The sequence below is a fragment of the Eumetopias jubatus genome, unplaced genomic scaffold (assembly GCF_037043125.1).
Source record: "Eumetopias jubatus isolate StellerSeaLion01/CBP00866 unplaced genomic scaffold, mEumJub1_p1.0 scaffold_6, whole genome shotgun sequence".
NCBI classification, from domain to species: Eukaryota; Metazoa; Chordata; class Mammalia; order Carnivora; family Otariidae; genus Eumetopias; species Eumetopias jubatus.
The window spans coordinates 39308830-39336734 of NW_028274812.1; the positions used below are offsets into that span (position 1 = coordinate 39308830).

A 27905-nucleotide genomic window follows, 5' to 3' on the forward strand; every position below is an offset into this window, starting at 1 on the left:
AGTTGACATCCAAAGATAAACAAGACCAAAAAAAAAAAGTCCCATGAAAATTCACATACATCAGGACAAGGACTGGACCTTGGGTGGAGATCTGAGGGCATTCCTGGCTATCAGAAGATCAAAATAACCTCATGTGGCCATCAAGCCACCTGGCACTAGATAAACCTTTTAAATAATGTCAGAAACATGGGCCTCCCATTTTCACAAATATCTTGAAAAAACAATTATTTGTTCCAGTGTTTATAATCATAATCAACTTACTAACACTGTGACTTTGAGCTAGTTACTTAAAATTACTGAGGCATCTGTTTCCTCACTGTGATTAAGAAAAACTCACTTAGAACATTATAAAAGATAAGCATGTTCTAAGTAAAACTCCTGACATTTGTTAGGCATGGGCTAAATATAAGTTATAATAATAATAATAATAATAAAGAATACATATGTCATGCCTAGACATTAGAGTGATCTGGTCTGTCTTTCATTTGCATATTTAAAGCCTCAGCATATAAATTTCAAAGGTGGTTTACTGTATTGATCCTGGAAAGTTCTATATCATGGCAGATTTGGTTTCTTTAATCATCAGTTGCTTGTATTGAAATCACAGTCATTCACATTAAAATTCCTGAAACATCTAGTTTATGCATTAAGAGTTATGGTCCATAGTTTGTTTTTTTTTTTTTTTTTGAAATGGTAAAAGATTCTTGCATTCATTTTCATAATGTTTCTCTTAAATAACAAATACACATCTTCATTTAGGAGTGAGTTATTAAGAGCTATTCACAGTTTACAGCTCTAAGGCTATTGAAATGTTACCTTGTCACCTAGTCTTTCCTGGGTCTGTGGAAGCTAAATCTCGGAAGCCACCACATAGCAGATATTCATTTTTCAAAGGCACTATCCCTAAATGTCTTGCTTATCAACTCTTTACTTATAAGAAGTAATCTACTACATTAGAAGAGTAAATAAACTTCCTTCCTGAAAACATATAAAAATCTATATAAAAATGCTTCTCCTCAATAAATGCATATGCATTCTGATTATGAAAATCAAGTAAACTAATCTGGGCTGCTAGCAGATGGCAGTGTTGCAAGGGGAGGGGGGAGGTGACAGTGATGATGGCAATTATTTATTAGTAACCTGAAGAGCAAGGGTAATTGGGAGGAACTAAATTTAAAACAAAGGACCCAAGATAACTGAAGGGATGATAAGAAGAAAGGAAGGAGGAACAGAGGGAGGAAAGAAAAAAGGGAAAATGGACAGAACTCCTGCTATTTCCACTCAGAAACCCCTGAAGGAGCCCTTGAGGTCTTGCGAACTTCGTAAGCTCTTTCTTGTCTCTCTGTCTCTGCATATTCTGATCCCTTTTTTAGATTCTTTTTTTGGCCTGCCAAAATAACATGTATTCTCCTAGTTTAAGCCCAAATTTTACCTTCTCTACAAGTCTTCATTAACTTCCTCAGGCAGATATGGAAGTTTCCTTTTCTTATGTGTCTCTAATATGGTGGGTGACATTATTTTTATAATGTTTAATTTCATGTGAGCCCCTGAAGTTGAAGAGGATATTCTAGATAATGCATAACTTGTATATAGTAAAGTATGTATCTGGAATATGGTAAATAATCATTTTGTGTGTGTTACTTTTATTAGTTTTCACCTGATAATACATAGACTTCATATGGAAAAATCAAAGATAGAATTTGAATGAAATAACTATTTCCCATTAAGACAAATTTTTGAAACATCACCCATATTGACATATTAGCATATTCAAAATTTATAAAAAACATTATCAAAGAGGAATGATGAACAGACAAATCTTCATTAAAATATTTACAATCTATTGTCTGTGTCATAGAAGAAAATCTTCAATACTTGCAAAAGCCATCATGAAGTCTAGAAATCTAGGAATCAGAGGATTTGGGGGTTGGAAGGAATATTAAATATCACCTTTCCCAACTAGCCAGCCACAATGCAAATCCTCTATCCTACAATTCTGCTAAGTGAGGATCGAGGGGCTGCTAGCGCCCCCCAGCTATTCCCCTTGGAGGCTGATCTGAGAAATGGCATAGTCATGCTTCAGCAACACCAAAATGGGTTTCGAATTCTCTCTTGTGTGAAATAATGTGAAACATCATGAATGAAATGTGAAATAAATCATTTAACAAAGTACAACACTCTCAATTGGTGAATTACACTTTTGAGTTATATATTTTCTATACATTTTAGTAGACAATTATAAGAAAATTTTCAGTGAAAAATTAAATGTTACCCAATTAACTTCAGTCCTTATTTCAGAATAAACAGAAAATAATAGAAAAGAGAAGTATAACTAGAAAATAAGTGATAATGTACACTTGTGGGGGAAAAGTTGAAGCAAGGACATTGGAGTTCGAACATTGGTATTTATGATGATCTCATTTTTGTGACATAAACAATGTCTTCCTTATTATTTCAAAACAATTTCCTTGCGTTCACTATTGTCAAAATACAATGTACATCATGAATTATCCTTGGAAATGCTTCATTTAGAAATATCACCCCTTTTAAAAATGTCATTTTTCCTTTCAGAGCAATGATCTGATTTGGAGAAAATGTAGGAAAAACCAATTACTATGAAAAAATAATACTCTAGAACACAATAACAGTATAAGATGCCCATGTTTTATCTGTTTCAGAACCTAAATTAAAGGTGACAGACAATTCATAGAAATCTATGTGATTACCAAGGGGAATTTTAAAAATAGTATTTATAACAAATTTGTTTCCCTAATTCTTCATTTATATCATCTAGGGACTGATATTCAGAGCTCAGTTATGCTTATTATTATTATGATTACTATTACTATTAATGTAACCTAAAGTTCTTCACAAACAAGTCTTATATTCTCCAAGTTGTGGTAGACTCTATGGGCATTTTCCAAACATATCAGAGCTCCAGCACCTCATTGTGCCTAGCAGGACAATGGACTTCTATGCCTTCAGAATCAGTGAGACTTGAAATCATTTAAGTGAATTAAGATGCTTATTTATTGAATTTAGCAACTGGGAAAATTATTTCTTTACTGATCACAGGCCCATCCATAAACTACTACACACGATTACCCTGGAGAGGCCTTTGATACACCGTTAGTCATGGATATGCTAAAACCACACTACTCTCTGAAGACTTCACCAAATTCCCATGGCGGCCCTTACCACAGCATGATATTAAATGGCTTGCTTTGCTATTCTAAAATGGTTTGACAACAGCATCTCTACTGATAATAATGGGCACAGTATAGCATGGTCTTCACTACATCCAAACATTACCAATGTAGGCATTATCTGCTGAGTTCACAGAAAACAAGGAGCTGCTTTTCTAGGATCTTTATCATCTTACATTTAAAGTTATATATTATTTATAATTCTGTTCATCCCAGATGAATGTATATGGCCTTATCATCTATGCCTGAGTATAGACAAAAGCCCATGAAAACAATCCCCAAATAAATAGAGCTGTTGACATGTAAATTATGGAAATAGTGAGCAATGGACATTTTGGAACACCTTTAGTGTGACAGTTTACAACCATATGTGTTATTTATTTTGCTTTTCAGTGTCAGATTGAAAATGGTTCATTCCTGGTTATGGTACTCATGACAACAAGCAGGATTTGAAAAAATAGTGTCCCTTCTTCTGCTGAGCCCTGAAAGATGGAAATAATTATGGAAACATTTTAAAAATGGAAAGAGAGAAAGAAGAGAAGGAAAGCAGATCTATTGCTACTTAAGTCTTGTTATAGATTTGTGACAAGGATATACATAAAAGATATTTTAAAATAAATTTATGGTAGAAGAGAAGTGGAAGCCTATTCAGAAAAGGACTTAAATAATTTTGATTATCTTTTAATTCAGAAACTTTTTGACTCCTAGATGATGTACCTTTGCTCTAAGCCTCAGTAAAGCATGGCTAAGGATGATGACACAAAGAAGTGGCACTTTTTAACATGATACATAATAACTTGAGAGCCTTCCTGTACCAGACTTATGCTCAATGTTCTATATTAATCTTTCATTCCATACTTGCAATAACTGACAACCGATGTGAGGAAGAAACCAAAGCTTAAAGAGTTTATTTGACTTGGAAGGGGTGGACAAGTGAACATACTTCAGAAACGACAGAGCCAGATTCTTATCCTCAGATTCGAGGACCTTGCTTCTAACAAAATTTTATGACTTTTAGAGAAAACATTTTATTAAATTATGAGCAACTAGCAATTTCCAGACAAATGCCCAATATTGTTCCATGTAACTATGGGGAGAAAGTCATGGCTTTAGAAATTCCTGACCAGTAAAACTCTATTCAGTAGGTATGTGATTAGTGCTCAGAGGTTCTGATGTAACTCTTCACTCTGTTATAGACTGCTCTGGGGAGGCTAAGCATTCAAACTGTTGAAAAATAAAAATGGCTACTGGCATGGGGGAGAGGTCTCTGTACCGTTGGGGAAGACTCTCCATTAGTCTACAAACACTGCCTCTTAGTTTATATGAATCAAGTGCACAGTTAAGTTCACTTAAGGTCAATGGAGAAAGCACAGCTGAAATAGGATCTAGTTTGGTTAAGCAAAGGTAAATGCTTGCATGTTGTTGACTGGCATGTAAATCATTCAAAACCCCTCCCTTAGGAATCTATATGAATCACTGTATTGATAAAGACTAGAAGCACTAGGTCTAAGCATAAGGTATAATTGATATTCTAATGCTACCGAAATCAGGCACTCTAGAGGGGCTTTAGGAAACGGAATAAATAGTAACAGCTGTGCACCGGGGGCAAGGCAAGTGGTACTCCAGTACAGACACGGCATGGCGGTGTTGGAAGGCTGCCATCAAAACCTGAGCCAGTCAGCAGAGACCTACATTAGTGGCTACGAAGGCTGAGAGTAATATTGTGACAGCAGGTACTGGGAACACTCATCTCTGACCTCCAGTAGCTATGGCAATAGCAAAGATAGAAAAGGGCAAAGTAACTGGTCTGTCTGGGTACAGTCATACTGCAGCAGGTGGTGGCATTTTATGAAGGACTCACATTCCTGGTAGATACTGCATGGTCCTTCAGCCACGCAGAAGTGTATTTGAGTACTGACTTCATTGGTGAGGTAAAATAACCAGGACAAATCTCTTGGATGTGGATGAGCATCCCTGGGCATGTTAGAACATAACATGCAAGAGGGTGATGGAGTGGAAGAAATTGCACTTTATGCTAATTTGGGGCAGGTGTGAGCTTGGGAGCTTTAGAATTTGGATATTAAAGGACCTGTAATTTTATTTTGTTGCAAGTTGATGAGATCTAAGGATATCTAAGTTTCAGCTTAAAATAAGTAAATATGAAGCTATGAGAGTTCTGTTTGTTGGCAGGTGGCAGAGATCCCAAGAGCATTCTGTATTAAAAGGATTATGATTTATCCCTACAAGCTGCATTGTTATATCAACGAGATTTGGTTGAGTATAATTTGTTTTAAGTGCAACTACATAAGTAACGGAGATTTCTATTTTTTAAAACAAGTTGAAAATAATATCATTAGAGGCTTGCCTCTAACAGATTCTTCATCAACATTTTAGAAATGAGATCCCCAGACAGAATCATGACAGGATTCACCTTCCTATTTACTTAAAACCCTTACAACCTAAATCAAGTTTGGAGCATAATCAAATGCACTGAAAAATTTTATGTAAACTTTGACACAGATTATTTTTTCTGATGTGATAATGTCTCAATAAATTATTCACCTGGAATATAGTTACAAATTATTGTACCTGTGCCAAATGTGAACTAGTGACTTAATAAACTATATATTTTTCAAAATATTCATTTTATGATTTAAGTTACAAATCCTAGTAAAGAAAGCATAAATCAAATTTCAAAAGGAGTCAATTCATTCTGTAGGTTGACTTTAAGTTTTGTTGATTGTTTCCTTTGCTGTGCAAAAGCTTTTTATTTTGATGAAGTTCCAATAGTTTATTTTTGATTTTGTTTCTCTTGCCTCAGGAGACATATCTAGTTAAGAAGTTGCTATGGCCAATGTCAAAGAGGCTACTGCTTATGTTCTCCTCCAGGATTTTAATGGTTTCCTGTCTCACATTATGACATATCTGATAAAGGGTTAGTATCTAAAATTTATAAAGAACTTATAAAAGTCAACACCCAAAAAAACAAATAATCCAATTAAAAAATGGTCAGAAGACATGAATAGACATTTTTCCAAAGAAGACATACAGATGGCCAACAGACACATGAAAAGATGCTCAACGTCACTGATCATCATGGAAATACAAATCAAAACTACAGTGAGATATTACCTCACACCTGTCAGAACGGCTAAAATCAACAACACAAGAGACAACAGGTGTTGGCAAGGATGTGGAAAAAGAGGAACCCTCTTGCCCTGTTGGTGGGAATGCAAACTGGGGCTGCACACAATGGAATATTACTCAGCCATCAAAAAGAATGAAAGCTTGCCATTTGCAATGACATGGATGGAGCTAGAGCATAGTATGCCAAGCAAAATAAGTCAGTCAGAGAAAGACAAATACCATATGATTTTGCTCAGATGTGGTATCTAAGAAACAAAACAAATGATCATATGGGAAAAAAAGAGAGAGGCAAACCAGAGAACAAGTTGATGGTTACTAGAGGGGACGTGGGTGGGGGGATGGGTTAAATAGGTGATGGGGATGAAGGAGTGCACTTGTTGTGATGAACCCCGGGTACTGTACGGAAGTGTTGAATCACTAAATTGCATGCCTGAAAATAATATTATACTGTATTTAACTAACTAGAATTTAAACAAATCTTAAAAAAAAGAAAGAAGTCAATTCAAATAATGAAACAAACATCAGTTGATCACCATGGGCATATTAATAGTCACAATACTTCAGTTTTGCATATCTATGCTCCCTAAAGCAGAAAACATGTTGTCTGCAGAGTTAGTGAGATTTGTTGTAGATGGTAGTGTGTCGCTCTTGAAAGAAAAAAAAGTAGAAAATAAATGATCAAAGTCAGGGTAACCATAATGAGCTGAAGTTTGCTAAATTGTAACTAAAATCCTAAACGCAAGAACCACAGTTTATCCTCAGAGCCAGGCCAACGTCTGGGGCTGAGAGAAAAAATAACACAGGAAGACTGAGCCATATAAAGTGGCAAGCAATGGCTTTCTGCAAAAGCTTTTTCCTTTCCTTTGGTCCAACAAAATTATCAAGAGCTGTTTTAGTTTTTATATAATTTGCTTTTTAAGAACTGAACATTTTTCTGTGATGACACTAAATTTTTGAATAGCAAAATCAAACAAAATCCAAATTAGCTGTTTATATTTTGGCTATGGCTATGGCCTTCATGGATTCCCCCAGGATGGCAGTGAGACAGTCGTCTCCTTTCCTCCTTAGAGAAAATACTCAGTACCTGATTATAATAAAGAAAACAAGAGCCTTGCTTTTAGCTAATAAGCCTAAAAGAATCAACTGGAAATAAAGACAGCCAAATGACTGATCAATTGACAGATTTAAAAAGTCTATTTTCCTGAATTACACTGTAGGAAAACAAAACAAAACAAACAGATGAAAAACCTCTTGTGAGTCACTCCCCCCAAAGAAGATGTCATAAATCTTTACATATCAAACTCATCTGGAGGGCTTGTATCAAAGTGGTTGACTGGCCTTCACTTCCAGCTATCAATTCAGCATGGCAGGGCCTATAATTTGCATTTCTAACAGTTTCCAGGGGATGCTTTGAGAATAACTGCCTTAAGGTGTCTTGAATCCTTTATCCGAAGGATGATAATTCTGTCCAGCAACTCTGAGAGTTAAGAAAATCAATGTTAGAAAAATACTTATATACTGACTCATCATTTGTTAACTGAATACCTGAGAGCCAGTCACTTAAAAGTGCTCAGTCTTTCATGATCTACATAGGCTCCCATCTTGGAAGGATTCAAAGAGGACAAGTTAATTGAAAAGACTGGTTTGTATTGTGAAAGTCCTCTTAATTTCAGAAAGAGTAAGGGTATAAATAAATAAATTTATGTATACATAAATAAATACCATAATAATTGGAACTGGAAGGAATTAAAGTATAAAAGAAATCTCTCGGAAAATGAACCTATAAAGACCAAAAAATTTTTTAAAAAGCCTATTATTAAGTCATTTAGCTTAGAAAGGAATTTTTCTTCTATAAAAAAATCGCTTTCTTCATGTGCAGTCTTTTTCCACACCAGTGGCTTAACATCCTCTTGCTTTACCAAAAATTTAAGAAAGATGCAGACCTATAGCTTCCAAAGCCAAAGAAAAAAGCAAGTCCGAATAATCCTGAAAACAACAGGAACACTGTTGCCCAGGGGAGTAACTGCTCTGAATTTGCTTTCATTTTGTGGTTATAATGGGCCCACTAGACAATGTCCTGAAGACGACTAGGCTTAACAAAAAGGCTTGATAGGTCTCTTCAGGGAAGAAAGGGAAATCAAAAAAGAAAAAGGGAAATAAAAAAAAATGAAGGGAGCTTTATTATTTTTATGGTGATAAAATGGCAGAGTATCTCTTCCAAACAATGTGTATTTTGATCCAACTATTTCCTGGAATATAAGATTGAATTAAAAGTCCATATTCACTATATATCACAACCCTAAGTGTATGAAACAGAGGTGAGCTAGATGAAAATCTAAAAATAATAACAGAAAGGTCAGAGTTTCCTTGACTATTGATTACTGACAAAATAAAAGCAGTAGGGGGCTTGAATGTTTTCATATTCTTAGCAATTAACCATTTACCAATACACCTCATAAATGAAACTTTGTACTGTGAAAACTAATCTAGATCCTAAAAGTGGTTTTCATATAAAATGTTCTAAAATTGAAATTTTACATTAAGTAACACAGATTAAATGGAAGAGTTTATAATTTTTCTAATTCCAAAATAATTCCAAAATATGTCTAGTCCAGCAATCTTAAATTGATTTCACTTAAAAAAAAAGGTAGCCACCCTTTCCCTCATTATTCTACAACTGTATATGAAGACAAACTTTAGAAAATACATCCACTGAATACTTTCTTTTTTTTAAAAGATTTTATTTATTTTTATTTATTTATTTGAGAGAGAGAGAATGAGAGATAGAAAACATGAGAGGGAAGAGGGTCAGAGGGAGAAGCAGACTCCCCACTGAGCAGGAAGCCCGATGTGGGACTCGATCCCGGGACTCCAGGATCATGACCTGAGCCGAAGGCAGTCGCTTCCAGGCGCCCTCCACTGAATACTTTCTGAGAGAAGATGCATAACCAACGATAGAAAAAGAAAAATGTATTATATGTAACATGTATAAGAACTCTCGCATCTATCCTGAGTTTTCTGAGAACAACCTCCATTTCCTTCTTCTTCTGTCCAGATATCAGAGCTATGGATAGGCTGATATGTGAATCTGTAACCAAGTCAGTATCAATGTAATTATTTCCCTAAATTTCTAACATATTTGATGGATGCCATCCTTATATTCCTAAATAGTTCTACAGAAGAGCTTATAAGATGTGCTATTTAAAATTATTCTCCATGAAAGGATATAATTAAGAAAACCCTATAACTTTCCAATTATTAACAATAGGCTGTAGGAGCACTAAGAATGAATTGTGAAATCAAATATATTAGCGTGATATAAATGAAGAGCAGCATTAAAAGAACAGGCTATTCACAGAATAGAAGAATAAGGAAGGGTAAATGGTATATGAGGGTTGTAACATAATCTGTACTTAAGTCTTTTATGTTTTTAATAGATTTTGCAGCCCTTCAAATTTAATATGTTGGAGAAGTTGAAAATACTGAGATAGTTCAATGAAGTGGCTGAAGTACAGGAAACAATTTTGTGAGTAAAAGGGGAAAGAAAGAATTACTTGTCACATGGAAATACACTGGAGAAAATACTGTTTTAAGTAGTCCTTAAATTGTACTTTGAATATTAAACCAAAACAATATATGAGACTGAAAACAGTTCTTTGGCTAGTCATTTAGCAGTAATTTCTGGTTCTAACCCCAGGAAATTGTTTGCAAATTCACTTGGAATTTGATTTTTCAGAAAAACATAATTTCCTTAATAGACATGACATTTATAAGTCACACTGCATACACCCCCTACTTGTATCATTCCAAATTCGTGCTTTATATTTTATAAGTCTCTTTTTCTGCCTACTCTTGTTAACTAGAGTAAGCGTTAGCATCTCCATTTTAAAGATTAGGAAACTTAAAGAAATTATAAAGTAATTGCCACAGTGTAACCCACATGCAAGTGTACAAAAATCAACACAATTCCAGAAGGGTGAAGACAAAGTATTTTAGCCATAGTTGGGGCTGGTGACAGCATCTAGCAATGGGACACAGAAAGTAAAGAGTTTCTAATAATGGGACAAATCCTCAGCAGGATGTTGTTCTTTTCCTACCTACAGAGCCCGTCAGACTTTTTAAATCTATAACCTCAGCAATTCAGCAAACATTGCGTTGTGTAGTAGGTATTAGTTGAATTTGTCTACACTGGAGGAGAGTGACACAACAGTTACAGACCTATGAAGGTCTGTTCAGGGCAAAATGGGAGCAGTAATAGAGCAGTACAAATAGAGTTCATGAACGTGTCTCTTAATAATTTTTTGCTAGACTTCAAGGAATTGGAAATTTAAATGCTAAAAATTCTTTACTGTTGCCCTTTGTGCTCTGAAATCAGAAGTAATCACTCCGGTATTCAGCAGCATGTGAACAGAAGCACATAAGGCAGAAACATAACAAAGTAGGAGGCAGAAATTGGTCGGATATCATTTGTGGTTCAAGGTTGCAGGGACAGGTTAGGTTATGGGAATTGGTAAGTGACACCAGAACCACATTTGTGATTTTAAATCATATGGCATTTGCACTTTGTGTGTGCTCTCGGTCATAAGCTATATATGATTCACTGTCTTGTGCCCTTTCATTCCTTGGAGATGCCACGTAACCTAGAAGAAAAGGTAAGAATTTTGAAGACAGACATGTGACCAATCCAAAGTGTCTACATAATAGCAATATGATGTACTGGGAAGGTTACTTAATTTCACTAAGCATCAGTGGTCCTTTGTAAAACTTAAATTTTACCATTCTACCTTAAGTGACCATGAGAAAGATTTAGATGACAATTTACATACATTATAGTGGATGTTGTTACATATGAGTCATCAGGGTAATTGTTATTATCATGATTATTTCAGGTTTATTCATTATCTAGTAACACCTGCACATGATTAATAAGAGAGAGAGACACAGAGAGACAGAAAAGAAGTTTTCTTAGTGCTGGTTTGATCTAGTACAAAGTGGTAAAAAACAAGACAACAGGCCCCAAATGAAGTCACTTATAATATGTGACTTCACCAAACCGAAAATTGACCTAATTACAGCTTTAGCTCTCCCAGAAATGGAATCTTAAACCAGTCACTCAGGAATTGCCTGATCAGCACAAGCTGGGTTATCTGCCTAACAGACACCTGCCATCCCCTAAAGGAAAGTAACGTACATTTTTTTTTGCCTAGTATAACTTTCTTGTTCCTGCTCCCTTCTGCCTATAAAAGTCTTTCATTTTGTACAGCTCCTTGGCACTCCTTTCTATCCGCTAGATGGGCTGTTGCTCAATTTGAATTGACTTTTGCTCAAATAAATTCTTAAAAATTTTAATATACCTCAACTTAATCTTTGAACAAAAACATACCATGAAGGATTTACCTACATAGAGATTATACCTTTTTGCAATTGTGTAAAAGGCACATCTAACATTAAAGCAGATGGTACACCCACAAGTCCCAAAAGGACTAGATCTTAGTAAAATACTGTTCTCCTAAATAATTCTTATTTTCCTGATTTTATTAATTGTTCCTAATATTTGTAGGGCAAGTCTAGATTAATTTATATTTACTTTACTGCTCTATCATTTCTTCCCAGATCACACTGAAAACTGTGGAAAAAGTGGTATTTTGGTGAGGTCGTTTGGATACAGAGTCCGTCTTACTTTTGTAGAACACTACCATTATTTTGTACACCTTTCTCCCACTTGTATGTAACCTGATTTTAATGTAATTTTTAGTTGTATAATTTTTGCATCAGGTATCTCATGAAATTTTTGCACTTTCTTAATAATATCTGAACTTTTAAATATTCCTATAAACCAATTGTGATATAAATAATTTCTGCTTGGACATTTATTTATACACACATAGCTGAATAAAATAGGAAAATGAAATATTAATATAAAACAAGATAAAATGTTGTCAAGAACTAAAGAATTAAATCCTCAAATATGTTTTAAAAGAAAAGAGAACCAAAGAATTTTTTTGGTCTAGCAACTCCATTTTATCATTGTTTCCTGCTTTATAAATTTCAAATTTATACTTATATTCTATATATAGCTTATTATGACCGAAAGCAAACTAAAAAAAATGAGTTCAGCATTCATTATGTTCTGATTTACAAGGAATAAAAGCTGAGTGGAGGCTTAATCATGAACAAATTTAAATCTGAGGGGTCAGTGTTAAAAAAAAAAAAAGCAACTTGGGGGAAATGATACAATTACTTAGGTGATACTGAAAAGCCAAAAATTTTTTGAATTTTATAATTTGCAAAAAAATAATTCTACGATTCTTTGCATATTAACAATGATGTTACAAATTGAAAATAAAGTGGGGTTGTACAATAATAGATAGTCTGTTTCTCATAATGAAGGGAGTGACCATGGTACAGGAGAAGAGCCATCACCAGATAAATGGCAAATGTTCTCTGAGGTCTCATTTATTTTCACTATCTTATCAAGAACAGTGAAAGTGAGTTTAAACTAGAAAATTGCCTTTGGTAGAATAATTTTTTTTTTAAAAAACAAGTTCATTACATATATTTTTAGTTCAGAAAAGCCTTAATTATATTATGCCTTGGGAATAGGTGTTAGTATCAGATATCTAAAAGCAAGTGTTCCATCTGGTTTATTGAAATTCATTCACTTTCAGTGCTAATGCATCAATAATAGCAGGGGCATAAAAAACATCACAAAGGACACTAATTTCTCCTTGATAAAATTCTATTAGGCTTGTTAAAATTGATACATTTTTAGCCTCTTTCTTAAAACCAGTGAGTTTCATTCCCACAGTAGTCAGTGTTAGCACTCATCCATGCCTGTGAGCAGTACAAAAAAAGCCAGTCCATTTGCTTGTTCTAGACTGATCCAAAGCTATGGGGCTAAGATTATTTCAATTTTACTAAATCTGCACCTGACAGCATCATGCTAGAAACCTCTCAAAATGTCCACACACTCCCCAATGACTTTGATTAAATGTCTTGCATTAAAATAATAATAATGAAATAATAATAGCAAAGGAACAAGAAAAAGAGAATGAAAAGGGAGAAATAAAGGTTTTGGAAGAAGATGGAATGACAACTCTGTCAAAATATAATTTTGCCTCATAAATTTTCAAACAAAAGGTAGTCTGAAAGTGTACCTTTAAATGTAAATATAAGCATTTAAGCCGTTAATCAAACACTAACCTTTCAAAACAATGATAAAAGAATTAAAATAAGATATCTCATGGTTCCAACTTTACTGTTACTATGAAGTGAAATTATTTAAAAACTAGCAGCTTCACTTCTAAGGGGCATCTACTTGCACACACACACTAATTTTTCATTCTGTGACTCTCTTCACCCATACAAATAAATTCTAGATGGAATGATTTCAATACATGTAGTAAAACATTTCTTTTACAAATTTCCTTAAATAGAAGTATACCTTTAAAAGGAAAAAAAAGGGGGGGTGGGGGGAAAAATGGATTCCACTGTGTTCCAGAAAATGACAGGTCTAGGCAGACAGAGGTTTACCTGTGGAATTTAGGTAACATCTTGGTGTATGGCATTCCCAGATGAGTCAAGGTTTCCAAAAACCACTGACAAGATGTCTACACATAAAACACAGAGATGACCAGGAAAATGACAACTATTCCATTAAAGAGACAGCTGGGCAATCAAAAAGTATCCAGCGAGGAAAACTGTCACAAGGCACCTGAAGGGTCAACTTCAGAATATTTTGTGATATTGCTGCCAAGAAAGATTTATTTTGAAATAAATAGCATAAAGAATATTACACAAAAGTGAATTTATAGGACTCACTACTCCCAAAGACCACTTCTTTATTTAGTGCCAATCTGGCTGGAATGGTAAAATGAAAGTTGTTAGTGTATTTCAGAATTAAGTAACTTGAAATAGAAATCCTTTGTTCAGCCCCAATCTTTTTTCTTCTCTTTTTAAATTATTGTTTATAATTGTTATTTAACACATAGACTGTGCTAAGGAAATCTAAATCGAAGAAAGTCATAAATCTACATCATCCATTTGCCACATCCATTGCCATGAAGATTAGCAAATATACTGGAGGTAATGCCTGTGATGCCAAGACCCTGCTTCTTCCTATTGCTGTGGAGGGAGGAGGCTGGAAGGGTAAAAGCAGGAATGAGATCCCTTTGATATTATCTGTTTTCACTTTCCTCTTGATTCAAGGATAATACTTCATGAAATGAGAAGAAAAAAATGAATGAGGAAAAAGACTAACCCAGGGATACAGAAGATATTTTCCAATGTAAAAAAAAAAAAAAAAAAAAAAGAAGATATTTTAAAAAGAAAGAAATCAAGTATTTCTGAAACTCTACAATAACGTAAAATGAAAGCTCCAGAAAATAGATGCTCTGTCAAAATTTAGATTACTAAAATCATGCAAGTAGAAAACTTGAAAAGACCAACTACTGTAGAATAGATTGAAAAGATGATTCAATAGCTACCATTCATGAAAGTACCAGGACTAGATTATTTCATAGATGAGTTCTAGAAATCATTAATATCTCCGATCCTATTTCAACTGTTCCAGACCACAGAAGGAAATCCCAAATTATTCTTTGAAGCTTGCCTAATTTGCAAAATATTATAGGTGAAAAGCTATGAATCAGTCTAATTTTTGAATAAAATTGCAAGAAGTATAAACAAAAATACTAGATGTAGAATAAGGCCATTGAAACAAAGGATAATATATTACAAACAAATAAGTTATAGTCTAGCAAAAGATGGTTGGGTTAATATAAGAACACTTACCAACCTATCTGAATGCATCCAAAATTAAAAAAAAAATATCATACTAATGTAGGTTCAAAAATATTTAATAAAATATATTGCCATTCCTGATAATTGAAGGAAACTACTTAAATGTAATAAAGACTACTTAATAAATAGCAATTTTACAATGAATAATAAAATACTAAAATCTTTAATTTTATATTCAGGAATGTGATTGAGATTCTTGCTATTGTCATTTATATTTAACACTTTCTTGGAGAATCTTGTGAATATATTAGATATAAAATAAATACTATTAATACTAGACATAAATGAAAAGTTTCCCTTTAAAGATATTACCCGAAAAAACCTAAGAGATGCTAGATAAACTTCACTATATTAATAACAGAATTCAAACATGAAAAAGGTGCCAAAGACACATATATTCTCCATTTTAATAATAAAAACTCAGGGGAAAATATTCTATTCACAATTGTTATTAAACCTAAAAACACATATGAATAAATTTAACAACAATGGCACAAAATCTATATGAAAATGTCTACAAAGTCTTATTGAAGACCAAAATAAAATAAGACAGATTAGAATACAATGACATATTAAACTCTTGGATACAAAGCCTAGACTTCATAAATTATGCCTCTGTCAAATTAATTTTTTAAAAAAACACAATTCTAATTATAACCTTAATAGGTTTTGTTTTGTTTTGAATTGAATATAATGATTTTTCAATTAACATTAAGGAATAAAAGCTGGAGAATAGCCAAGGGAGGTATGAACAAGTAAAATATTGAGCAGACTTGTTTTACCATCTGTCACAATATTATAAACCCATTATAATCATGAATTAGGTAGTGACATAGGATGCAAATAAATCAGTGGAAAAGAATAGAGAAAAAAATTGAGAAAAAGATCCAATACATTTCATAATTTAATATAAACAAATAAGATATTTCTATTATTTGGGTAAATAAATGGTAGAACAAATGGTTTCTTCCCACATGGAAGAAAATAGTGTTGGTGTCCTAGTTAATATTAAATACTAAAATACATTCCAGATTAATTAAAAGCTTACTATAAACATTAATAAATATCTTAGAAAACAATGTAGGATATTATATGTATAACTTGGGGTGGGTATATCTTCATTACCAAGACAGGAAACTTGGAAAATATACTTTCTGAGATAAAAATCAAAATAATAGTTATTTTGGTCAAAGTGACCAAAACAAAAATATATAAGAGAGATGTGGAGAAATTTTCAACACATATTGAAGCCTGACAGGTTCATTTCTATAATATCAAAAGAGGTAAATATCTATAAATACAAACTAACTAGAAAATAAACATCTCAAGAAATGAGCAAATCTTTGGCTCTTTTACAGTAATTATAAATTGACTTAACATATTCAAAGAGCAATCGGGGACTATAAAATTAAATAGCCGTCATTAGATTTCCACATCTTTGTACAACTATTTTTGTCATCATTTCAGATCTCATCGATAAAAAGAAAATGATCCCAAAGTAAAACATGTTTAATGTACTTTAATGGTTATAGTTATACTTTTGAGTCAAAAAGGCAAGCTGAGCATACAACATGTACAGTTCTGCAACTCCTAGCAGTAGAACATTAGCGGCAGAGGTATTTCAGCCAACTGCTGGAAGAGGAAGGCCAGACCTACATGCATTGATTAATAAGCACAGTGGAACAACTGTCAGTCCACCGTGCATGTGGTGAGGTGAACAGACACAAGGGAAGCTGAACTGTTAGGCAGAATTCTGTATATTCTGGAAACTTGTGGAAGGAACATGTGAACAAAAGTGAGTGTTAAAAGTGGGCCAGAGAACAGGGATAATCCCTCTACGACCCTGACTTTTAGAATCAGCCAAGCATTTATCTTTCCAGAGAAAGAGATTTTTAAACAATTAAGTAAACAAATAGCTATAACATATAATAACTGTTAAGTGAAATGATCTGAGCCTAAGAAAGGCAAATGTTCAAATGCATTGAGAATCATCAAAATGATACATGTAAAATGCAGAGTTGAAGGCATCCGTGTCTTTTCAAATCAAAAGACCTATAAAATTTTAAATTATGTCCACGCTTAGACACCTCACTTTGAAATGTTAACACAAGGATAAAATGAATATTTCAAGAACTTCTTTTAAAATTATCTACAAAAGAATGAAGAACAGATTGATATCAGACTTCCCATCAGTAACACCACTCCCTAGAATGCAACTGAACAATGATCTCAGTGTCCTAAAGAAAAATGATTCTCAACCCCGAATTCTACATCTAACAAAACTATTACTCAACTGTAAAGGTAGAATAAATTCAGAGTTTACCTTGCCAACATGCCTTTTAGGAAGTTGTGTGAAGAGTATCAGAAAGAAAATACTTTGCATCTAAGAAAGAATAAATCTAACTCAGGGAACAGAGCAGGGAAGATAGATGTCTAAGAGGCTCAGAGAGCAACCAATTTAGGTAAAAGCAAGAAGAGAGAGTACTATGTGAGAAATCTCCAGGGAAGGAGAGCATATACCGTTAAAATAAAAAGCTACAGATAATATCATGGTCAAATATGAAGAAAATGGTCTAAATTCAAACAGGAAAGCAATGTGTTCCCAAAATAACAGTAAAATGAATACCAAGCAATAGAAAGAGGGAATAAGAGTTGAAAATGTATTTAGGATACAACTTAAAAAGAAAATTTTCCCTTTTACAAGAAGAAAAAAGAAAGGCAACCAGAAACTCTGGTGGGGGGTGAGGGGTCGTAAAAAGAAAGTATGATCCAAAAGTAAATTAGGTGAAAATAATTTCGCTTTTCAAACCCTCTAAAGTATATTCCCTATGTATATAGATGATATAGATATAGATTAATCTATCTGTCTATCCCAGAAGAACTATAAAGAGATTAGGACCAGCTGGAGAGAGGTATGAGAAAGACTTTCATTTTACTGTAAAGCCAATTTTAGTATTTGGTTCTGTAAAATATCTACATGAACTAACTTGATTTTTTTTTCAAGAAAGTAATACATACACATATATATCACAACATGTTTCTTCTTCAAAATATTTTCCCAAAAATTATTAGATGATTTACAAACATGAATTTAGATTGTCAAAATGTAATTACTTATATTTACTACATTCTGTAAATCTTTAGTCACAGCCTAACACCAGAATGAGAGTACAAAGTATCTTCTTGTAGAACAAATGGCCCACATTTCCCCAAGGGAACACATCCTTTTGAGAATAAATTGCATTTACCATGTTTCATGATTACATTTATTTTAGGACTACAGGCTAAATCCATAAAACTTGTAATGATGTTTTTTTTTTTTCCTTCCCAGGCTTATGGGAAAAGACTTATTTTCACAACTACTCTAACTCATTAGAAGCATTGTTAATTTACTACTATCTCAAGTCTCTTCATCTCTAATCTACATTGATTTTCTGTCCTGAACACAGAAAGTGTGCATTTTTAATGCTTTAGCTGCAATAAGTTTTCTTCTGGATATTTTTTCTCCAAGAAAAGTTGAATGAAAGAGGCAAAACAACTGCTTGAACATAGATTAATAACTTCCTAGGAATGACTGCAAGGAGTGTACAAATTTTTAGGGAGGTAACATTATTAAAGAACATAAAGAAGTAAAAACATAAAGAAGCATATGACCTGGAAATAGGACATACAAAGTGCTTCTCATTTATTACTGTTGGTTATAGTCTCTGTTGGGACCTGAGCTCCATGAACCATTAAAATTCAACTCATGGCCCATCATCAGTAAAAAGTAAATTCAAGAAATTTAGAGAAGGTTTTTTTCCCCCTCATACAAATTAAGTATGTGACTATCTGCTCTCACAGATCTTCTAAGGTATATATACATTTCCCAAATTGCCATATCAGAATGTTTTTAAAAATGGACATTAGATCTGTCTTTTGTGTATTTATCTATTTAATTTTGAGAGAGTGTGTGCAAGAGCACAGGCCCAGGAGAGGGTGGAGGAACAGAGGGAGAGAGAGAATCCTAAGCAGGCTCCATAGTGGGCATGGATCTATCTCAGGCATGATCAGGAGATCATGACCTGAGCCTAAATCAAGAGTCTGACGCTTATCCAACTGAGCCACCCAGGCGCCCCATGTCTTTTGGTGTTTCAGTCACTATGTGGCTCTCAGGTCTTCCCTGGATGACATGGGGTTACTTGTCTTTAGCATGTTAGTTCAAGGAGAAGAAAATCAAGGAAGTCAAAGCAGGTGAGCCTTGTCTGAAACTGCTTCATTGTTGTCTTCTTAATGCTGTGCCCTCACCTTCAGTGGGAAGAAGGATGTGTGTCAATTCACAAATCAATACTCATTGAGGAGCACATGTAATATATTTTTTAAAAATTGTAGTAAGGAAACAGAGTGGTCCAAATTGAGCTATAGTTCTTAAAAAATGGTTAGAAATTAACATTTAAAACTTTAATATGTTAACTAAAAAAAGTGTTCTATTATTTTATTGTTTTGAAAGAATGGGCAGGGATATAGTCTAATGATATAGTCTAATAGTCATCATTCTTTAAAAAATTTTTTTTTAAATTTATTTTTGTGAGAGAGAGAGAGCAAGCGAGCATGCATGCACACAAACATGAGGCAGGGAGGGGCAGAGGGAGAAGCAGACTCCCCGCTGAGCTGGGAACCTGACACAGGACTCAGGACTGGATCCCAGGGTCCTGGGATCATGACCTGAGCTGAAGACAGGCGCTTAACCTACTGAGCCACCCAGGCGCCCTAGTTTATCATTCTGAAAACACCAGGAATAAAGATGAATGAACACTGGCTTCTTTTTCTAGCCATCACAGCCCTATTTTGTCAAATTAGCGTTAGCCACATTATTTTAATCTCTTGCTTTTTCAGTGACAAAACAGGAAACTATTCCAATCATTTCTATTCATTTAATTTTAGGATTAGCTATTGCAGTCTAAACTGATGTCATGGCAAACCTCTGCATTAGATATGATAATATACATTAATACATATTTTACCAAATGATATGGGTAATACATAATATGGCTATTTTTTTCAATTACATAGACACAAATTCATCAATTCTTTGAAGCTCTTTACCAATAACAAATGTGAGAGGAGATACTTTGTCCTTAATTAATATATATTAGACATAAATTATACTATATATACAGATGTGTATATATGTGAATTATCATCATCAAAATGCTGATTGTTATAAGAAAAGAAAAAACACCATTCTAAATCACTATTTCTGGAAATTAAGGATGCCCTGTGATGATGTTCTTTTGTAAGAATAAAATATCCATCACTAAGAGTTTTCTGTTTTTAATTCTTGAGACATGAGGTCATATCCTCATTAAATACAGAGCTAAAAACATAATCCTTGATAGAGGATGGCAGATCACAATTTAAAATCTAAATACTCTCCAAATTGCAAACATCATGATGGATTTTAAATTTTCCAATAACTTAACAAAACTTGTTTTCATTTGTTAGATAGATTGTGGCCCTCTGTACTATGCTCCTAAGAGGTAATTCAGTACAGGGGTTAAGGGCGTGGGTTTGGCAGTTAGAAGGACCTGGGTCTACATCCTAACCCTGCTATTGCCTAGGCAAATGAGTTTTGACAGAAATCGTGTGAATTAATATGAGGTTCATAGGAATTATAGAGGAAGATGTCTAGGAGAACTTGTAGAGGGTAATAGAAGTGGTAAAAAAAAAAAAAACAACCTGATTCTTATAAATATTACTGTGTTCTTGGTACACTGTCCTCTTCTTTGTTTTTATGAACTCAGAGTAGTGGATTTTTAGCTACTTTAAATTTATTTCTAGTTTCAGGACTGGGTTTCCTTGATTAAACCAGTGGGTCCAAGCTAAGTAAGGTATTATATTTTCTGTCAAAATAACTTAAATAGAAAGAAACAGTGGAGGGGGGGGTAACAGAGGAAAGGAGAAAGGATGCAAGGAAGACAGGAAAAAAAGTAGGAAAGAAGGTAGAAAAGAAGGAAGAAGAAAGAAATCTTTTTGGCCATTACAGCAACACATCTTCTGGTAATGTCACCAAGAAAACTGCTGTGCCTTTAGCAGTTAGGAACTTACACACACCTCAAATTACTTTAGACAACTTAGAGCAGTACAACTTATTAACATTTTTTGGTCATTAGTAAACTGAATATCCTCAATCACATCCTGCTTGCCAGTATCTTTAGTCCAAACGAAGATATTCTGGACAATTCCACTTATGACATGAGGAAATGCTTTCACGGCAGCCATTCATATGTATTCATTTATAAATTATTCTGCCAGAGTTAACCGGGCCTTTTTGGGGAGATTTGATGTTGTCAAGAATTATATAATACACAGGCTTTCTATGGATTCTGGCTTCAGATTTCCTTTGCTTAGAATTGAAATAATCTATTTCATTTTCCTTCAACATATTATATTCTTTGAAATGCCAGACACCCTCAAAGGGTACTATTGAGTTCTTTTTCCAGTTACCTTGTTTTAAATTTTTAAATATTTCTTCTTCACTCTTAGGAGAGAAAAGATTAGTAAAGGAAACAAAACTCAATGAAGACTTATCGTTACTTTTCAAATATGATATTTAAATGTTATAATTAAAAAAATTCATTTATTTATTTTAGAGACAGAGAGGGAGAGAAAGTGTGTGTGGGATGGGCAGAGGGAGAGGGAGAATCTCAAGCAGACTCCCCACTGAGCATGGAGACTGACATGGTGTTTGAGCCCCGTGAGATCATGACCTGAGCAGAAATCAAGATTCAGACACTTAACCGACTGAGCCACCCAGGCACCCCTAAATTTTATAATTTGTAAAGCAATAGAAGATACCACAAAGGGACAGGGAATTTATTTTAACAAGAGACAAATAATAAACATCAAAATAAAAACTGATGATACTTAAAGGATAAATATCTTTCCTATATGATGGATATATAAAAACTGTTACGATAAACACTAAGACTCCATAGAAAAACTGAGCAAAGGTAAATCCAAACCAAAAGACAATCCCTCCAAAAAAGATATACAAATGGAAAATAGTTAATGAACATATGAAATAGTCCAACTCCATCAAGATAAGAAATACAATTCAAAACAAAAATGACATTTTTTTTCCTATCAGATTGACAAATGTGAGAACAGATAATAATCAGGGTCAACAAGAGTGCAGTAAAATAGACTCTGCTGTACATTTGTGGGAGGATAATTCAGTAAAATAATTTTGGATAGGTGATTGCCAATTATATACCAAGAACCTTAAAATTGTTCATATTATTTAATTATACTGAGATATTTCTTCTAAGGGCTGAAATCACAAATAAATATGAGAGTATTTTTATGGAGATGATTATATGGATTATTTATCATGGAAACAAGGAAATCACATAATATACAATATATAAGATCCCATAATATATGTTATATTATTATATAGTATGATAAACAATAGTGTAAAAGGTTAAATGAATATCTATATGAATTTAAAACTGTGAAAGAGAGGAAGACCTATTTGAGATGTGACAGAATCTGTTATGTTTCATTTGCACACACATGAAGGAAATATGCAGAAATATTAACAGTAACTCTCAGTTGTGAAATTGTGAGTTTACTTCTATTTCTAAACTGAATGCAAAAATATAAAATGGCAAATAAATAATAAAGGCCTACATAGCTAGGGGAGAGAAAAATAAATTTCACTGTTCATATCTGAGTCTCCAGTGCACAGGGAGCCCTTGGAAATTACTTAAGAGCAACAATACATTACTGTTAGTTATAGCTTGCCCCATTACGCATTTTTCTGCTAAACACAGATTCTTCAATGATCACAATTTATGGCACCTCTGATTCCATTCAAATTTCTTTTCATTGTAATTCCTTTTGTCGTCTTTAGGCAAATTAAAAATCTTAATCCATTTTTATGGCAAATTCTCTATTTTCCTGAATCAACCTTTGACCTTTAACATAGCATCATGGACATTAGATTCCATTAATTTGATTATTCAGAAGTTTGTTATACAGAAAATACACAGAAATAAGTAACTAGACCAGAAATCGGTACCCAAACTGAAATGATACTATAACATAAACCTAAAGCACAGCATTCGTTTTGAGAAAAGGTAACAGGTGGAGGCTATAAGGGCAATGAGGAGACTCTCACTGAAGAAAGGAAGGACAGTAAGGAAGTCATTTTTGAGGACTGGGGAAAAAAAAGGATTCACAATAAATTACTATCAGAACAATGAGCTTGACTATTGGCTGCAATACTAGGAAGAGAGAAAATATACCTATCAACTTGTGGATCTGGCTAAGGGGATTTCCAAGCAAACACCTGACAGTGTTGTCACCTTTTAGCCACACATAATATAATTGTAAGAGAGAGATGAGCAAAAGAGAGAACAATTCAGGTTTTAAGCAGAATTTAGAGAATTTATTTCCAACTCAGGACTTGCAGAGTTGGAAAATAAAGGTTTCACGTTTACAGCATCTTCAGCTGGCAAGAGGTTTTCCAAGTAAGACGCTGTCTCAAGGAAAAGATCAAATTCAGAATGCTGTTTGCAAGTCGAGATCAAATCAAAGATGTAGCTCTAAGACCCATTGTTAAGACCTCTGAAAGATTTCAGAGACTTTCTTAGTTATATAAAATATCTAACAATCTTAAAGGTGTCCCATGGCATTTTAATTCACAGCTAATGCTAGAGTGAAACAGCCTGTCTTGAAAAGATCTGTGGGTATGTATTTTATCTAAAGGGATGGGATTATAATTTGATACATAGAAATCCTACAAAATCATTTAAAGAGTTGTAACAGCCTGGAATAAAAGGGAAAAAAATGTTCAACCAATAGCTTAGAACCCCTGGGTCTATTTTAAATTGCTTGCCAGCCTATCACTAGTCTATACAATTTAGTATCATTTCACATAATAATAACAATCAGGAGAAAAATATTATAGCTAACTTTTATTGACCACTTTTTAAATACCAAGCATTATGCTGACATTTTACAGGATATTCATTTATCCCTCCAAACAAACCTCTGAGTTTTTAAACTATTCAAACATTTTTATCCACATCTAGATTTTTATTCCAAGAACTTTATCAGAAATGGAGATGACATATTTATAAGATTATACTCACAGGAACATTATTTATACAAATAAAATCATGGAAGAACCTCAAAGTCTAATGAAAGAGAACAGTTAAATTAAGAATCTTTCAAATAGGGGCACGTGGGTGGCTCAGTTGTTAAGCGTCTACCTTTGGCTCAGGTCATGATCCCAGGTCCTGGGATCGAGCCCCGCATCAAGCCCCGCATCGAGCCCCACATCGAGCCCCACACTGAGCCCCACATCGGGTTCCCCACTCTGCGGGAAGCCTGCTTCTCCCTTTCTCCACACCCCTGCTTGTGTTGCCTCTCTCACTGTGTCTCTCTGTGTCAAATAAATAAATAAAATCTTTTTTTAAAAAAAGGATCTCTTATATAATGGCTTATAATTAATTAATTGAAGCTTATGAGTTAATATAATCTCGTATTTTAAAAGTAGGAAAACTAAAAATTGGTGAGGTCATGCTTGTCTAAAAATAAAAAAAAAATGGCAGATACAACATTTCAATCCTGGTATTATGACTTCAGAAGACCCACTCCCAATCACTTCCCTATATTGGATCATGTTATAATTTATATAAGAAAGTGAATGGTACTATCATATCTTGTGTATTGAAAAACTTCACCCTGCAACAAAACACATCATGCTTTTTATATGATTTACATGGCTATATACCCTGAGAGGGAACATGCACTCATTTCTGGGCATGCACCCAGAGAAGAAAGCTATGGGTTTCTCACTCATCCTTAGCCAGACAGTGGATCCCTTGGTCCAGCTGTCACAACATCGTCTGTTTCAGCCCCAGTGAGCTTTATCTAGGTTCCAGATGACTAAGACAACAGGTCAGGAGAGGGCATCTTTTATGTGAAGGAGGCCTTGGTGAAACCTGAGAAGCCTTGCTGGTCTGTGTTGAATAAGGCAGAGCTTTAGCTGCACTAGCTTATATATTCCTTTACCACAAAATTGCTTTATAATTAAAAAAAAATGCTTATAGACTTTTCCTTTGTCAAAAATAGAAGAGAAAAAATGATGAAACTAAAAAAAAATCTACATTAATGAAGCGCTATAGCTGAGATCTGAGGCACGTACAAAAGTAAAAAATTCTAAGTTATGGTTCCCATAGCAACTGCAACACAGTTGGATTTCACTTTTATGTTTAAGTAAGTTTAACTTGAGTGGAGATGCAAAATACTTCCTCTGAACCAAAAAGAGAATTACGGAAAATATACAGACTGTGGTTCAGACTTTTCTGGCTTTCAAATGTATCAAACATTAACTCCAATATATATACATATTTTGACATCAAAGCTATATATTCATTTGTATAATACGATTTCAAACTATATTCAATTTATAAAATATGATTATTTAAAATGGGGAAATTCCCATCAAAATCTGTTAAATCAAAGGACACAATCTTATAGTTTGGAAATATAGGGGCATAGTTCTGTTTTTAATTACAATAGAATAGTCGCTGGAAGTATAATTTATGAAAACACAATCTGATTACATTCACTGTCAAGTGTTTTAAACTTGACATTTTCAATTACTGTAGATGTAATCTGAAACTAGGAAAACAACCTAGTAGTACTTTATGGAGAGATATACATATAAATGTTCAAGACATTTGTAGTTTGCATCTTTATTTCAATTTTTTTTTTTTTAAAGAAGCAGGGAGGGTACTTACTCCTGTTATGTAACGAGGTCTATATTGAATAGTTCCAAATAAACCAAGAATGACGATAATAATATGTACAAAATTTGCCAGGATAGGTGCCCACTGATATCCAAGGAAGTCAAATATTTGCCTCTCCAGCACACAAACCTAAAATAGCAAAACAGGATATATAGATAAGCACAGTGATGAGAGAGAGAATAAAAAGGATCACATTGTATTATAATTAGCAATTATAACTGTGTTACTCAATCTGGCATTTGTCTTTAACAGTGAGACTGACATTTTCAGGTATATTTCAAAGAAACCCTATGGAAGTTGTAAATCGACAGACAGCTATAATCCTTTTAGGGATGATTTTGTGGCAACAGCAAGCCATATTCACAGGATATCATCTGTGCAGTCTCAGGATAAATTATATTGTCATATGCACTAACACTTGGATTCATCAACCAGCAAGTTTGCAAAGTCCACACAAAGGGTTTGCTGTTAGGATCTGCTCAAATGTCATTATACAAGTTGGGAACAAAACAAAGGTGATTGATGTAGAGGAAAAATAAGTCGTCAGTAAGTCACCTGATCCGGATTCTGGACTTCAGTCTGCCTCTCAACAGCTGTAGTCCCCTAGCTAAGTCTTCCCCTTCTTTGGGGTTCTGATTCCTCATTTGTAAAATACATGATTTTGACTAGCGTCTAGGGTCCTTCTACCCCAAATACTACTGGATTATAAAATAAATATGACTTTTTTTTGTCATACTCTGTTACCTATATAACTGGCAAAAGGGTGCAACAAGGACATTAAAACAATGGGAAACAAAAATAAAAATAAAGCATCACTGTTATAAAAAGCAAGGAACTTAGGTCATTTCAAATAATCCTACACTGATCTGTGCTCACAACTTTACAGTTAAGACATAGGTACAAATCTAAGGAGTGAGAGAAGAAAAATAAAACCAACCAACCAACCAGAAAACACAAGCTGTTCATCAGATCTAACAAAGCAAAAGGGGAATGGTGAATTAAACCCAGCTTTATCCTTCCTGCCTTCCCTCAGGTGGAATGATAATCAACTGTTTGGAGTAAAACATTGTGAAAGGACCTGATGATCTTCCACACAGAGATTCAATAATTTTTATTTATTTATTTTTTTTGGCTAGGCTTTAAAGGAAAAGGATTTAAAAACCCCTCAGTTACTAACATCACTATGCTTTAATGATATTTCTTGTCAAAAGGACATACTAACTCTCAAAATAGCGTGCTTTTAGTAGCTCACTTTGAAGATTTCTTGAATGATCATTATTCCCACTGCACTTCTTTAGCTGCACAGCACATTTTCCCATCAGGCTTTAAAAAAGAAAATCAATTCATGACAACTGTTTGCATAACACTTCTGTTTCCTAAGGCACACTGGGTACCATGTAAGGGCTGTAATGGTAATCCAGCCTTGTCAAATCTTCATTTTCACTTAGTCTTGGCAGTGATTTAAAAAAGGGAGAATGTAGGTCTGTTCTACCTTGCATTTTCTAAATCCACAATACCCACTGGAGTTGCAAAAGTGGAATGTAAATAACACTGCACATGACTCCAGATTCATGAACCTTGAACTGCCTTCTGATGAAACATTTCTTCAACTGCTATCAGGCAGTCAACACTTCACATAAAGGAGATCCATTTGTGGTGTTAGGCAGTATTATGTATACCTTGTTTTTGAATCCATTAATGGTACCAAAAAATAAGTGTTTGTTCTCAGAGTCCCATTGCTAATCATCTGTATAAAAGCTCACTCCAACATAGAACTCTCTGTCTTGATCCTATGAATAAACAGTAAGTAGGAATGTAAACAGCAGCAAGAGGAATCTAAACTCTATAAATTTTGAGAGTCATAACTGTGGGGAAACAGCAGGGAAAAAGTATAGAGGATGAAACGCATTAGTCAAACAGTGGGAAATCTCTCAATAAATGCACC

At 34.0% G+C, this 27905-nt stretch overlaps 1 protein-coding gene across 1 annotated transcript in view; it reads right to left on the bottom strand.

Annotated features, from left to right (window-relative positions):
• Positions 1-26926, bottom strand: part of NKAIN2 (sodium/potassium transporting ATPase interacting 2) — a 506022-nt gene extending 479096 nt beyond the window's left edge. Inside the window, exons 1-2 of the mRNA XM_088023742.1 lie at positions 26906-26926; positions 25952-26089 (exon numbers count right to left, since the gene is read on the bottom strand). Coding sequence (XP_087879868.1) covers positions 25952-26089; positions 26906-26926 — 159 coding nt within the window. The remainder of the gene's footprint in view (positions 1-25951; positions 26090-26905) is intronic.
• Between the last annotated feature and the right edge of the window lie 979 nt (positions 26927-27905).